Raw genomic sequence first — 14,478 nt, 5'->3', positions numbered from 1 at the left:
TGGAATTAATATTTTTTGTAATTTTTTCAAAAAAAATGATAAAGTAATTTTACCATTAAATTTAATTCTATTTCTTTTCAAATATTTTCTACTAACCAAACATGATATAAGGGTAAGAAGTGTAGAGCCCAAAAATCTACGAAACTACCATCCACGCCCTTCAAGCTGACGTGGATGTAAAATCTGGTCCGTGGCTAGGTAATCCGACGGCTAAAATGGAATTACAGATGTGCAACTGGATTATTACACTCTTCCAAATCTCGCAACAGTGTAAGGAAAATTTTGACATTTGAAACGAAGGCGCTTCTTCGCCTTCGATTCCCAAAATTAAAAATTCCCGTTTAACGCCCAAATCTCGTCTCTGTAGTTCTTCTGTCACTTCCCAGTACTAACTACCACTTCCTCATTTCTGTCTGTCTCCAAGGGTACAACTAATCTTATTATAGTCGTATAAACAGTTAATTTGCGGCTGGATCTCAGCTCGGAAATGCCGTAAACGTGTGTGTGCGGTTAATTTCGAGGTTCAAGAAGCCATTGGAGCAAAGATTCTGGTTTACATTCGTCAGTGGCAGCTGGGGAATTTGGTTTCAATGAGTTTTAGCTCCAAAAACCCTATCTTTAGAATTTGAGCGCGCTATTCGTGACAGAGCACATTAAAGCTGGTAGTTGCAGTGGATTGAAGTTGGATATGGGGGTTCTAGTGATCTTCATTTCATGCCCGGGGCCAGATTGAACTTGTTGGGGGGAAAAAGCTGGGCTTTTGAGCTACGACTTTTGGGAGTTTTGGACTCTAGGGTTTAAATTCAGGCGTTCTTGTGAGAATTAGATATTTCTTTGTATATATGCACCGATAGAGAAGCTGTTGAAGTTGTTGTTGTTGTAGAGTTCTTCAATAGGGCAGTGAATTAGAAAGAAAGACGAAATGTTTTATTCGCAGTTTATCCTGGCAAAAAAGGGGCCTTTGGGAACCATATGGATCGCTGCACACTTGGAAAGGAAGCTCCGAAAGAATCAGGTTGCTGATACCGATATCGGCGACTCTGTAGGTCAGTTTCAATGTGCTGTTTTATTCTGCTCTTTTCCCAATTAATCTTGTGGTCTTCTTTTGGAATTAGGAGTTCTGTTATTGTTGCTTGGTCTCCCAAAGTGTACCTGGTGTGGCTTGTTACCGATAACTGAGATGCATAGAAATTGACTAGGCATTATTTAATTATGACATGTTGCCACTTCTTGTTTCCCCCTTTTTGAGGGAGGCTGTTGCTTGGTCCACCACCCTGCTTGGTCTTTGGCTGCATTACTAATTTACTATAGTGCTTCACTCAAGTGCAGATTCGCTTTTAGCATCCATAGAAGACTAGGGTCTTGGTATTAGGCATGCTTTTGAATCAAATACTCAGTAACATTTATTGACTCTTTAACTATGGTAAATTATATGATTATCAATCTCAAAGCATGAAGATTGGTGGTCACTATGCAGTGATGCTCAATATTCAAGTCTTCTGTTTTAATTGAGGAAATGAAATAATTTTCATTTATGGTATCAAGTATTTGGGAAAACTGATATTTTCTGTTTCTCTATATGGCTTCATTTTATTATTCCTTTATTGCTATCTGGCTCCAAATTGGCTTTGTTTTGTTCGTATTTTCATATGTATGCAGAGACGTTATATCCAATTTTATGTTTTTTTTTGCTAACATTCTCTCATCGTTGATGCTTACTTGTACTTGTTCATTCTCAACAGACTCTATTCTTTTTCCTGATGTTCCTATCGCTCTCCGTTTATCTAGCCATCTTTTGCTTGGCGTTGTGAGGATATACTCTAGAAAGGTGAACTACCTTTTTGATGATTGTAGTGAAGCTGTGCTCAAGGTAAAACAAGCTTTTCGCTCAACTGCTGTGGATTTACCCCCAGAAGAATCAAAGGCGCCATATCACTCTATCACATTGCCAGAGACTTTTGAACTTGATGATTTTGAACTGCCTGACAATGACATTTTTCAGGGGTTTGTTCCAAGATATTTGCTTTTCCATGATATTTTTTGCTTATTATAAATTTCACAAAAAAGATGAGCAGAAATCAATGTAGCTGCTGTGTGATGGCTGTTAATTTAGCTATTGTTCAAACCCAGTTTTATTGCTTAGACTTTAGATATGAAGGAATTATTAAATCCATTGGGGCTTGTTAAGAGTCCCACATTAAAAATAAGAGAAACATATGGGTTTATAAGGCCATGGGTTAGACTAGCTAATTGATTGGATTCAATCTTTTAATGTGGTTTGGCCCATGTGCATTATAGCCCAGTTGATTGACCTTGACCCAATATTAGATACATTGTATCAGAGCTTGGTCCATTTTGTGTTCACCCAGCTATCTGTCTATAGTATTGGGTGGTGTCTAAGCTTCCATTTTTGAGAGAGGGTCCAATCCCAAGCTTGTTCGGTTCACTTTGAGTTCACCCGGTTGTTTGTGGTATCGATGGCATCCAAAGCTTTCGTTTCAGGAGAGGGTCCAATTCAATTGCAAGTGGTCAACTGGTTTAATTCAAAATTGTCTAATTGTGCACTTGAGGAGGAGTGTTAAGAGTCCCACATTGAAAAATAAAAGAAACATATGGGCTTATTAAGTCATGTGTTAAACTAGCTAATTGATTGAATTCAGTCTTTTAATATGGTTTGGCTTTGTGCATTACAACCCAATTGAGTGACCTCGGCCAATCTTAGATTCTAACAGTGCTCAATGATTTAAAATTTTATTTTTTTTAAAAAAAAGTTTAGAATATGTGCCTGAGTTATAACATCAGTGAACTAGAACCATTGAGTGCTTCACAATACTATTGCATTTTCAATAGGGTGTACGAACATCTTCATTCAATTCTCAATTTGTGCAGTAACTATGTAGATCATCATGTGAGTTCAAGGGAGCAGATCACACTACAAGATACAATGGAGGGTGTCACTTACTCCACTTCTAAATTTGGTCTGGATGGTATGTACTACTTTAACATGAGACATGGCAAAGACATATTTATGGCTGTTTCTCTATGATGGTTGTGCATTTGTCCTTGAGCATCTTGTTAATACAACTCTGATGCTTTTTTCTCAGAGAGGTTCGGTGACGGTGACACTTCAGGTTTAGACCTTGATGAGGTAATATCTAATTAATTATATTTGATTTTTCATCTCTTTCATATTACTGTTGATGTTGTTATTATTATTGTTGTTATTCTTATCATTGTTTCTAATTGGGAAATTGAAAAAAAAAATAGGAACAATTCGTTAGGCCTGGAAAAAAAATAGTAAGATTTGAAAACCTAGACAATTTTAGACAACTATTTTGGATGTGTGAGTCAAACTTTTCTAATGTTTTTCAAATCCCATTTCAGGCATTTTTTAGAAACATAAAATAAGGCTAAACGCATTTCCCAAATGCGTTTGTCCCAAAATTTAAATATCTAAAATACTTTTTTTTTTTTTAAAATGTCAAATGTGTTTACCAAATGCGTTTGGCCCAAAAGGAAAGAAAAGAAAAACTCCAAATAACATACACCCTACTCAGCTTCCTCAGTACATCTCCAACCACGCACAATTACACTCTTGCTGACGATTCCTGAATCCCGAGAGAATCGTCCAATGCTGCTGTACCGTCCTCTCTGAAGACCTTATTTGCCTAGACATTTCGGTGGCATTAATAATAGAGGAAATGTTTCCATATGCCTGCGTATTGTGATGTTTCCAAAGCTGCAACATAGGAAATCTTCCCCTTGTGCCAAATGCATTTCGTAAATGCGTTGGGCAATAAAAAGTAAAAATTAAATTCTAAATACATAATACGAATATACGATATATTTTGATTGTTTTGGGCCAAACTTTCGCTTTATTTCATTTTTCCAAAAATGCTGAAAATGCAATTTGAAGAAAGCATCAAATGCATTTGGGAAAATGTTCCTGAGAAAGTTTAACTCAAACTAGTTTTGCCTAAAATTGTGCATGTTTCAAAACAATCCTATTTGTGTCTTGGGCCTAATGAATTGTTCCTATTTTTGCCAATTTCCCTATTGAACTGGTGCTACCTTTTTGAGCAACAATACTTATAGAGTTGCTCAACCACTAGAAGAGTTCTTTGAAAAGATAGTTGAAGTTGCATGTTAGATTGCCAACACATTTCTACTGGTTCATGCTTTGAGGTCTGCAATGTTCCTGTTACAAAGGATACTCCAGTACTACAAATACCGAAAAATTGAGCTTAAATGTCTAAAGCACTAGCATTTGAAATTGCACTTAATACACCCATAGTTAACAATCATAAATGCATAATTGTACATGTAGACATTTACTAAGTTTTTTTTTTTTCCTCGTGGTGTCATCCCTATGGACAATCCATTATACTTGGATATTGGTTGGTGTACTATATTACTCCTCTCTTCTAGCATACATCCTCACCCTAGATACACACTTTACATTGCGATACTATTCTGTTTTTTTCTGATTAAATATTTTTGGGAAACAGGAATTACTTTTGGAGAAGTTTGCTGCTACAGGAGATGCTGGTCCAAGGTTAATCTCATGTTACTCTGAAATTTCCTAAACCTCTCACCGTCTCAGCAAAATATAATAATAATAAGGTTTTTAATAATCTAATGTTATCTATTAGATCATGCCTATACTACATTCTTTTTGCCCCAATGATTTTTTTGGGAGGGATAGACATATTTGCCATGCCAATGCCTTACTAGCATCTGTTGATGGTCCTGGCTTTTTAATTCTGCAAGCTGGGGCAAACAAAGCATTGCAATATTTTATGGTATAAGGACTGGATAAAGCACTATTATGTTGCTCTTGACAAGACTTTAGTGACTCGGTATACATCATTGCAATCAATAACCAGAGTTGTTATAATCCAGTATAGTATTTAAATTTATAATTGTTAAATGACATAATATGCAATGGTGTTCTATTGATATTTTATGTGACCTTTTTCAATATGTATTAGCATTACAATAATTGCACCTTTTAGCTACCTAGCTCTGTACTTCTGTCCTTTCTTGAAAGCTGTTTTCTTCTGTACGCACTTAAATCCATTGTGGTATGAATAAGGAAGGTCATTGGTGTCCTGGTCATCATATTCTATTATTTGTTGCCATTCATTACAAAATGAGGTTTACAAGGCATTTTCTGATTCATTTAATGCCACTGTAATTGCTATGTTTGACTTGTTCCAACAATGTAGAATCAGCCAACATACACATTTCTGATGTCATCTTTTGTTTTCCTTTCTTTTCTGATTTTAGTACTGATCCTCAAGCATCTGCTGAACCAATGACTCCTCTGAAGCAAGATGAACTTAATGATGCTTCTGCTGCAAACTCAGAGTGCATGGTAATTGGACCTGTGGAGTTACTTGAAATATAAAATGGCTGCTTTTTCCCATTTGCTTGATGCATTTTAAATTTTTTTTTTCTCCTCTTGCATCTAGTTGAAGGTTTTTCTTTCTTGAGCAGATAGGTGGTGCTGATGGAGATGCTGATTTTATGGAGTATGCTCAGGCCCCTGACACACCAGGATTGGTGGAAGAGCCAAATTTGTCTAATGTTCAAGAGACCTCAGCATGCGATGATCTTCTGGAACCAGAATGTCAGCATTTAACAGAATCAGACATGAAAGAAAATTTGGGAAGTATTTCTCAAGGACTTGATGTTCATGATGGCAGTAGCCTTCAGGGGAATTTGTCTTTGCACAGTGACACAAATCCCAATGGAGATGTCCCTTCTGAGGAGAATGGTTTACATTCAGGAAATGGGAAATTTCCACCTCCTGGAAGCTCAAATTATTGTGCATCATCTGATGATAATACTTTAGCATCTGGAACACCTTCTGTTCCTGTTGATACAGTTAATGCTGTCAACTCATCTGTGTTGGAATTAACTGATAAGAATCATATGATTATTAATGCATCTGATGATCTACAAAGAGAGGAGCACTTGCAGAATGGGATTTTCAACCATGAAAAGGTTGATGTTTCTTCTGATGGTGGCTTTCATGAAGATGGTCCAATACCCAATGGTATTAGTATGGAAGAAAGTGCTCCTGGTTTGACAAGTGTTGACCTTTCAGTTTCAGAAAATATTCTGCAAAGTGATCAGACATCACTTAATGTACAGGAATCTATAATTTGTCAGGAACAAAATAAGCCCAATGATTTAGCATCTTCTGAAATTCACATTCTTAAATCATGTGACACTCAGGTGAGCCAGGCCAATGCTTCAATACCATGTCATGATCCAGTTCTCGAGTCCAGGTTGCCATCTGATGTTTCTGGTCTCTGTGCTCCCGAAACTTCTAGAGAGGAGACATCATGTGCTTCTGTGCCATCCACAACTTTCAGAGGTTTGTCAGTCAGTTAATGCATTTAATTCTTATAGGAAATTTTATTGTCTAGTGACTTGTTCCCACAATTTTCTAGGTGAAGTGTGTCATTCAACTAATAATGTAGAACAAATCTCTGAGGACAATCACATGAAAATACCTTCTTCATGTGAAGACGGTCATGCAGTTTGTCTTACATCAAATGATCAAGTGGAGAATCTGTGCAGCTCTGCTCATGATCTGGCAGCCCCTGAGAAATTGCTTTCAGTGCCAGGAGGGATTGTTGATTTATCTAGAAGTGTTCTAGAGGAGGCTACACCAGGGGAGTTGACCAAGGTCAATGAAAGTGATGCTGCTGAATCTAATAATCTCTTTTCAGGACGAAAGCGTAGTTACACTGAAAGCACTTTAACAGAGCAAAGTCTAAACTCGTTTGAATCGTCAAGGATGGCCCATTCCACTAGAACCACAGATTTTTTTCCTGATGATGATGATTTGTTGTCTTCCATACTAGGTAAGCAGTGTCTCTATGTTTCTCTTTTCTTTTAATAGGGTTTATGCTAGCGTTTAGCTTAAGTGCTCAACTGCACATGATTGGACTTTGGTTAAAATATTGTTCTCTTGTAATGCATGTTGTAACATTACCAGCCGGGAAAAGATCTTCAGCTCTGAAACTCAAGCCTACTCCACCTTGTGAGATTACATCTAGCAAACGTCCACGCATTGCTCCTCGGGCTAGTACTTCTAAGAGGAAGGTGCTTATGGATGACAACATGGTCTTGCATGGCGAGTATGTTTCCTTTTTTCTGACATTAATGCATAATTGTGATTAACTTTATGCTTACAGTACAATTAGCAATTTTCTTCTACTATTGTTCCTAGTCAAATTAGGACATTCAATTCACCAAGGATAATGAAATTTATCTATCTATCTATCTATCTATCTATATATATATATATATATATATATATATATATATATATATATATATATATATATATATATATATATATATATAATCGTCTACAATGTGATGCATGGCTATCATTTCTTTCTCTAATCATAAAATGCTTCAATCTAGATTAAACTGTGTGCATGAAATGCTTCCTCAAAGATTTGTCCTTTATTTTCTATTCAATTTAATTATTTCCTTGACTATCTTCACTTGATTCTATACTTGATCTGTTTTACCTGTATGCATAGAATGGGTTGGGTTTCCCATTGCTGATGCTAAGTTTCTATTATCAAACAAATTCACAGTAGCTGAATTAGTGATATTATTCATTGGGGTTTTCTTAAAGTATTCTAGCTATTTTTCTACAATGAATTTTATGACCAAAATTCAAGAACTAACATGGATTGAGGTTGGCCACTAGGATTAATAACAAAATACGTAAATTGTTTCTTTACAGTACTATAAGGCAGCAACTGACAAATACTGAAGACATACGTCGTGTACGCAAGAGAGCTCCTTGTACATGTCAAGAAATTTCTGTGATCCAGAAACAGCTATTGGAAGATGATATTTTTAGTGAGCCAGCACTAACTGGTGAGTTAACTATAAGGCATATGCCTCCTTTTATTGCTATCATCTCTATCAATTAATATGGACCATTGTCCATATTTGTAAATTGTGTTTGTTGTTAAGTTCTGGTATGCATTCTTGTTTATTTATTTCTCTAACTCTCTCAGTGTGACTGTGACTTTTGCAAATTTTCTCCAGGACTGTAGTCATGGCTGACTTATCATCTTCTTAAAATTGGGATAACATTGTAGAAATCCCCCCTTGTTTGCGAAACTACTGTTAAATGCAGTACCTTAGTTTTTCAAACAGCAATAGAACACCCTCACTAGCCTTTTCTCTAATCACCAATATAACTTGATACACCACAAAAGTGGGTCCTCACATATGTGGAAATTTCTAAATATGCCAAATATTGTAGTAAATAGAGTCCAAATGGCTATGAAAACCAATTGTAATATCCCAACTGCAATAGGGCTTCCCAAATTAAGTATTCCAGTACTGTTAATTGGCATTGTTATTATTGAATTATTGAGTGATTGCATTTTTGTACAATGGCACTTTAGGTATAATTTCAATATTTTTTCTTCCAGTTCAGTTAACCAACAAGTAGCATGAAAAGATTATACAAATTTTGTTCCAGTTTTGTAATGCACTCTGTAAATATATTTTCTGAAAAGATTATACAAATTTTCTTGTCCTTTTTTAGGTGTCTCAGTGAAGTTGGTATGCTTGAACAAGCAAACATTTGATCTGACCGGAATCAAGGTGTTACAAAATGATGTAACTGGTACATCTTTCGAAAATGTAACTGACAAGGAAACCTCTGTAAATGATGGAAATAGTGAGAACTTGGAGATACAAATTACTAACAAGTTAAATGGGCCAGAAGTCACAACAGAAAACTGGACTGAAGGCAGTGACAAACCTTTTGAAATAGAAGATGGTTGTAATGTAGAAGCTGTTCTTGCTAGAGACAGGCAGGTTGAAAGCTATGACCTAGATTTAGATAATAATGATGCCACCCAAATGCTAATGGGTAGCAAAGCTAGTGTAGCAGAAGCTCATACCACTCAAGTTGAGCTGTCAGAAAATGCAGTTGAAACAAGCAATGAGGAAACAAACATTTCACTTGCTGGTGCAGCAAATTCTGCTTCTTCAGCTGGAGTATGTTTGCCATTCCCCAGTGGTGGTGCTTTAGGCAATGGAAATAATGAGTCGACTGGCCTTCTTATTACAGATTCTTTTGATGAGTCGAAAGAGATGGATGCTCCTGTGCTTATAGATGCATCTCTGGCATCAACTGATCATGTAATGAGTGGTCAAGATGTCACAAAGATGGATTTGAGCAATGATGAACTACTCAATGCTAGTGATTTTCCAGAACAGAACACTGTTGATAATGTAGAAATTGAAAGTGATCCTAGAATAGGGGGCAGACCATTGTCAGAAACTGCCCAAGTTGATCCTGCAGTTGAAGTGACAACCAATGTAGAATATGACACTCAAAACTTGACTAGTAATGATATTTGGGGTGAACTGCCAACAGTAGACTCATTATATTCAGCAGATGATCACATGACTCTGCTAGATGCTACCATAGATGCTGGAGGAGTTCCTTCTCAACAGGAAACTTATCTTCAAAGCATGTTTGATGTGGAAGCCTCTGGTGTTGAGGTGCATGATCCAAATGTAAGTTCAACTTCATTTTAAGTTCTTTCAATAAAGTCATTCTTCAGCATTCCAGTTCATTTTCCCTCTTGGCGCTAGGTTAAATTTACTGTTCTTCCCTTGCCTATGAAAATCGATTGAAATTGAAAATGACAGTGTTGTGGAAGTGTTGATATATACCCATAGGTATACTATTCTTCATAGCATTGCCTTTGATTTTCACATGGTTTCTTTTTTTGTTGGCTTCTTCATACAGGTTTCAGATTATACAGCTGCTATGAATGACACAGGTTTTTTTTTGGTCTTGTGCTACTTAGAATTAAAATTCCTCCCCGGTGCCTTCTCCTTTCAGCCTTTCTTTATTTTGTGTCCTTGATGTTTGTTTTCTTGATATGCAGAGTTCCTAAATGTTGATGATGATGATGACGAAACTGAAGCAGCTGATGACTATATTCCTGATTCTGAAGGAACTCGTTTCGCTGATAACAGTGGATGGTCTTCCCGTACTAGGTACTTGGAACCTGATATATTATTCTCTGATGCTTATGATTTTTGTTTTTCTTCAGACTAACTGAAAAGACCAGACCTTAATAATAATTTGATGTGTGATGCTTTTTGTTTCCTTAGTTTTTGAATACTCTTACATGGTTGCAAAACATCTCTTTTCTTTTTTATTTAAAATAAAAGTTGCAGTATTATGTTCTTAGTTTAAAGTTATGAATTCATTGATTCATCAGGCCAATTTCATACCTCATAGTGATCAAATTTTGTAAATAAAATTACTATGCATGTGGAAAGCCCTTTCAATATTTAATCAATAATTATGATGTTTCATTCTAATTTGCTTCTGCTCTCTTTGATACTGTCATGTTGGCCATGTCTGTTTGTCCTTCAGTTCTGAAGAAGTTCTCACCTATTAAAGAGATGGGAAAAAATTAAACATATGAATAAGCTCATACAGTGTTAGAAGGCGAGCATCAGAACCAAAATATTGTTGAAAGCCTTCTAATCACTATAGTACACAGAATGCTTTGGAGTTGTCTCTGAAAAATCCTTGCATTTTAGCTTTGCCATTTACACTTATTTGTACTGTTTCCTGTACTATACCCATAACCTGAGCCAATATACACTAAGTGATTAGTAGTGATACTAGTATTCTTTTTTGTACCAAAAAAAAAAAACGATTAATTTGTTAACTTGATGTGTCTTTTAGAGCTGTCGCGAAGTTTCTCCAGACTGTTCTTACAAAGGAAGCAGAATATGGAAGGAACGCTCTTTCAATGGATAGTCTTCTGGTTGGTAAAAAACGCAAGGAGGCATCAAGGATGTTTTTTGAAGCTTTGGTATGTTCAAATTTCTTGAATCAACCATCTCCCGATACCTTCCCCCCCCCCCCTCCTCCCCCCCTCTTATATCCTTTATTATCTCATCTATTTCTTACTCATTGGCGACTTACAATTTGTTCCGCTCTACTAACTCATTAGCATTTATTCAGGTTCTTAAAACGAAAGATTACATCCATGTAGAGCAGGTGATTCCCTTTGACAATATTACTATACAGCCTCGAATGCCGCTCATGAAATCAGATTTCTGAATCTGATGTTGGAGTAGGAAAAGCATATAAAGTAGGAAAGCGTTCACATACATGGTAGCTTTTCTTTTTGTTTTGGGGGTTGGGGGGGTTCATTTCTTTTTCCAGTTAAATTGTGTAGAAGAGTAGCTAATATAATACAGATGATAATGACACTTGGTTGTAACATGCACTGTATTTATATAAGGTCTATGTATATAGCCTCTAAAAATTAAGTGTTTTCTGCAGTTTGTATTGATCCTACATCTAACATTTTAATGTGTATCAGCTTCTTCATTTCAGATTGGAAACTTTCTGAAATGCTTTTTAGATCAACTTTGTTTGGTGCCAAACAGTTGCAGCTACAGTGTTGCTTGAGCTGGGTACCATGAGGTGTGGTATTATTATCACATGTTAATAGTATTCGGTACTATTGAAACCGGTCCCTTTATTCTGAGTGTTAAAAGTAATTGGTATTATCGAAATTGATGTCTTTTGTACTATTTAGTTGGTTTTTGATGGTAAATTGTGGATAAAGATTCAGAATTGAACTCTGAAAATTATACTCAATGTGATGGGTTCCTGGCACTAGTTGGCCTACTCTCTTATTTAATGAGTCGTTGAGTCATTATGTTTTATCCATTTATTATCTTGTCAGGTCAGGATGTGAAGGTCCTGGAGACGAGGGCGAGATTGTATCAAACATGATTGAAAATATTATCAATAATGTGCGGTATAATTCAGAAAAGTATATATGATTGTATTGTGCAGTGTCCACCAGCCTTTAGACTTTCCTCTATATATATATATGGAGGAAACTAATGGGAAATACAGTATAGTATTTTTTTTTTCTTTGGAAAATTTTAGTTATTACACCAAAAACACGCAACGAAATGGGGAAAGTGATGAGTTCATCCATCTATCAATCAATAAGCCATGGGGAGATTAACAACAGTTTACAGATTTGGCATTGGTATAGACAGTTGAGGAGATCGTTCGATTAGCTTGTTCCGGCAGAGGAAGCCGGGCGTTGCTCGAGGATTGTATATTCTCATTATCAATATTATAACCCTCACGCCGGCGTGCCGCCAGGCGCAGCCACCATTGCGACGGCCGGAGGAGGATGAGGAGAATCATTTCCGGTGATGAGTAGGTTTTGGCGGCTGAAGAGGTCGACGTCGGCGGTCGGCTGCCTCCAGTTCGGTGAGAGTAGGGAAGTTGCAGCGCCGTCTAAGCCGATATGAGTTACGTGCTTCACATCGGTTGGGAATCCGATTTCCATGCCGTCTCCGCCATCCATTATCGGTATTTCCTCATCTTCAATTTCGTCGTCTTCTTCCTTATACACTGCTTGATCAAATACTGGAACAATTAATAGATACTCCACAATATTAACGAATCGCGTCTCTAATTATATTGATTCAAACTTTCTCAACTCAGAATGATATCAAACATAGTAATAAACTTTCATCTTCTCAAAATTGTCAGCAAATTTTTGCCTAACAGCCAGCCTCTTGTTGTCGAGGATAAGTCGTACACTAGAAAAATCGGTGCAGAGTATTTTCAATATTTAATCTCCATTAGAGATTTTATAATTAGTCATCCGAAATTCAGAAGTTTAAATAGAGATTTCATATTTATTACTGTTGTGCATTCAATATTCTTCTAGAATTGTTTTCACTTTTTTTTTTTTTTTTTTTTAAACAAATTATTCACTTTTGATCCTATGATTATTAGCTCACTCTCATGGTTCAAGAATATTTATTATTTTTGCCACATAATTCATCCAATCAGATTTTTGGTAGAAAATAAGATGCATCATATTTCTAGTTCCAAAATAATCAAAATCATGTGTTTTTCCCAAAAGCTTTGAGGAGCTGGAAATATGATGCATAATTTGGTCAAAATATTAAATGTGACCCAAAAAAAATTGAAAATCATAATATTTGAAGATGATATATAGTAGTAATGGGTAACTTGAACTTACAGAGTAACTGAGAGAAGTTCTTGAAATTCTTAAGGAGTCTCTGAAACCTGGGCAGTGACTGGCCATCTCCATCTTCATCTTCCTCTTCCTCTTCTTCTTCTTTCTCCCTCCCTTCTTTGGTCCCTGCATGCAATAGTACAAGATTAATTTTTCAAGAATGACAGACAGGCTGAGAGAGAGATAGAGAAACTGACTTGTAGGAGTTGTTAAATGGTAGGGTGGTGAGTGTTGGGGCTCTGATGATTTCTTGATGTGGCAGTCTGAACGACGAACCACAACACTGGACTCCGAGATGCAGCCCAGAGAAAAGGGAAGAAGTACATATCTTTCCAGCCTATCTCTCATCCTTCACGCACGCTCTCTGATATTCACACTATAGTAAGATGGTAATGGAGGGCCGGGGGAGTTGGAATGTAGGCATAATATATATGTACGTAAATAATAAATAAGATGGTGCGGTGTGCGTGTTAGTTACTGGTCTTAGAAGATAAGTTACCGATTTCTGTTGTATTTTATACCAAACTTTGGTTGGGTGGATCCCGCATGAAGCACTCTGCACTCACCTCTCTCCCTTCTATTCTGTTTAATTGGGAATTAGCTAGGATTGTTGCTTCCCTTTCATTCTGGTTAGTGGTCTGCCCACTTTAAGTTTTATCCAAAACTAAATCAAATTTACTTCAACGGGACTCCACCTCCCAGCCCAAGGTGTGTTTTGTTTTTAAAGAAAACTCATTACATATTTTACTTCACTAAGTTTAAGATCTGTCGGGAAAAATAAGACCATGTTTCAAGCCCCCACGAGAGACTCTAAGGCACGGAGTGGACTGATCTAGATAGCCTGGCAAGGATCTGGAAGGCTCAATCAACGGTTACATGACGTCGGCAATAGTTAGTTGTCCATCGAATTCTGCTATAGCACTAACACGATTACTTGTAACAAATGCCACATAGCCCTACGCAGTGTAGCAATATCATTAGCTATTTCAGTACTAGAACAGTGGACGACCAGAATATACTCGAGACTTTTGCCTGAGGCAACTCGAGCTACTCGGGGATTCTTTTCTGTTTATTGGTTCTCATATTATATTTGTGTATTTCATATAGAAACCCCGACAATCATATGTTGGGGTCACTAAGATAATTTACACCAACAAGACCTATGTAGAGTATTTTTTGAAATCTTGTAATCAACCAACTAAATCATAACCTACATAACTAAAATCGACTGTTATCAAACGATTATAGCTTTGTTGGTAGACCTGGTGGTTAATCAACAGCCCACAAGGATTTTGTGAATTTAAGTTTTTTTTTTTTTTTTTTTTTTTTTTTTTAAAAAAAAAAAAAAAAAATGATAAAAATTATG

The 14,478-nt window shown here is 36.5% G+C and overlaps 2 protein-coding genes across 3 annotated transcripts; one reads left to right on the top strand and one right to left on the bottom strand.

The window, feature by feature from the left end:
- Positions 1-267: 267 nt before the first annotated feature.
- On the top strand, positions 268-11,464 carry LOC116023287 (sister chromatid cohesion 1 protein 4-like). The gene is made up of 15 exons (XM_031264277.1): positions 268-1,046; positions 1,743-2,004; positions 2,890-2,987; positions 3,105-3,148; positions 4,509-4,555; positions 5,290-5,377; positions 5,500-6,385; positions 6,462-6,878; positions 7,013-7,154; positions 7,778-7,914; positions 8,597-9,579; positions 9,815-9,848; positions 9,957-10,068; positions 10,772-10,901; positions 11,054-11,464. The coding sequence occupies exons 1-15, from the start codon at positions 923-925 to the stop codon at positions 11,150-11,152; spliced, it is 3,603 nt and encodes a 1,200-aa protein (XP_031120137.1). The 5' UTR covers positions 268-922; the 3' UTR covers positions 11,153-11,464.
- A 400-nt stretch (positions 11,465-11,864) lies between these two features.
- On the bottom strand, positions 11,865-14,320 carry LOC116023289 (CRIB domain-containing protein RIC4-like). Of its 2 annotated transcripts, none has more exons than XM_031264281.1 (3): positions 13,310-14,320; positions 13,116-13,238; positions 11,865-12,490 (listed from the first exon to the last, which is right to left on the bottom strand). In XM_031264281.1, exons 1-3 carry the CDS (start codon positions 13,458-13,460, stop codon positions 12,201-12,203), a joined length of 564 nt encoding a protein of 187 aa, XP_031120141.1. In that variant the 5' UTR covers positions 13,461-14,320; the 3' UTR covers positions 11,865-12,200. The 2 variants fall into 2 exon arrangements, with proteins under 2 accessions (XP_031120141.1, XP_031120142.1); XM_031264282.1 differs by having other exon boundaries at positions 11,865-12,475; positions 13,310-14,311.
- Between the last annotated feature and the right edge of the window lie 158 nt (positions 14,321-14,478).

This window comes from Ipomoea triloba, chromosome 6 (genome assembly GCF_003576645.1).
Source record: "Ipomoea triloba cultivar NCNSP0323 chromosome 6, ASM357664v1".
NCBI classification, from domain to species: domain Eukaryota; kingdom Viridiplantae; phylum Streptophyta; class Magnoliopsida; order Solanales; family Convolvulaceae; genus Ipomoea; species Ipomoea triloba.
This window is presented reverse-complemented; position numbering and strand designations above follow the sequence as displayed.

What these genes read in the sequence shown, in the direction of transcription:
- LOC116023287 (XM_031264277.1), top strand. Translation starts at nt 923, where the DNA reads ATGTTTTATTCGCAGTTTATCCTGGCAAAAAAGGGGCCTTTGGGAACC. An exon ending in CAGGTTTAGACCTTGATGAG is followed by an intron (nt 3,149 to 4,508) that starts GTAATATCTAAT and finishes TTTGGGAAACAG; the next exon opens with GAATTACTTTTGGAGAAGTT. An exon ending in AGCTGCTATGAATGACACAG is followed by an intron (nt 9,849 to 9,956) that starts GTTTTTTTTTGG and finishes CTTGATATGCAG; the next exon opens with AGTTCCTAAATGTTGATGAT.
- LOC116023289 (XM_031264281.1), bottom strand. Translation starts at nt 13,460, where the DNA reads ATGAGAGATAGGCTGGAAAGATATGTACTTCTTCCCTTTTCTCTGGGC. An exon ending in CCATTTAACAACTCCTACAA is followed by an intron (nt 13,239 to 13,309) that starts GTCAGTTTCTCT and finishes TATTGCATGCAG; the next exon opens with GGACCAAAGAAGGGAGGGAG. An exon ending in GAACTTCTCTCAGTTACTCT is followed by an intron (nt 12,491 to 13,115) that starts GTAAGTTCAAGT and finishes TAATTGTTCCAG; the next exon opens with TATTTGATCAAGCAGTGTAT.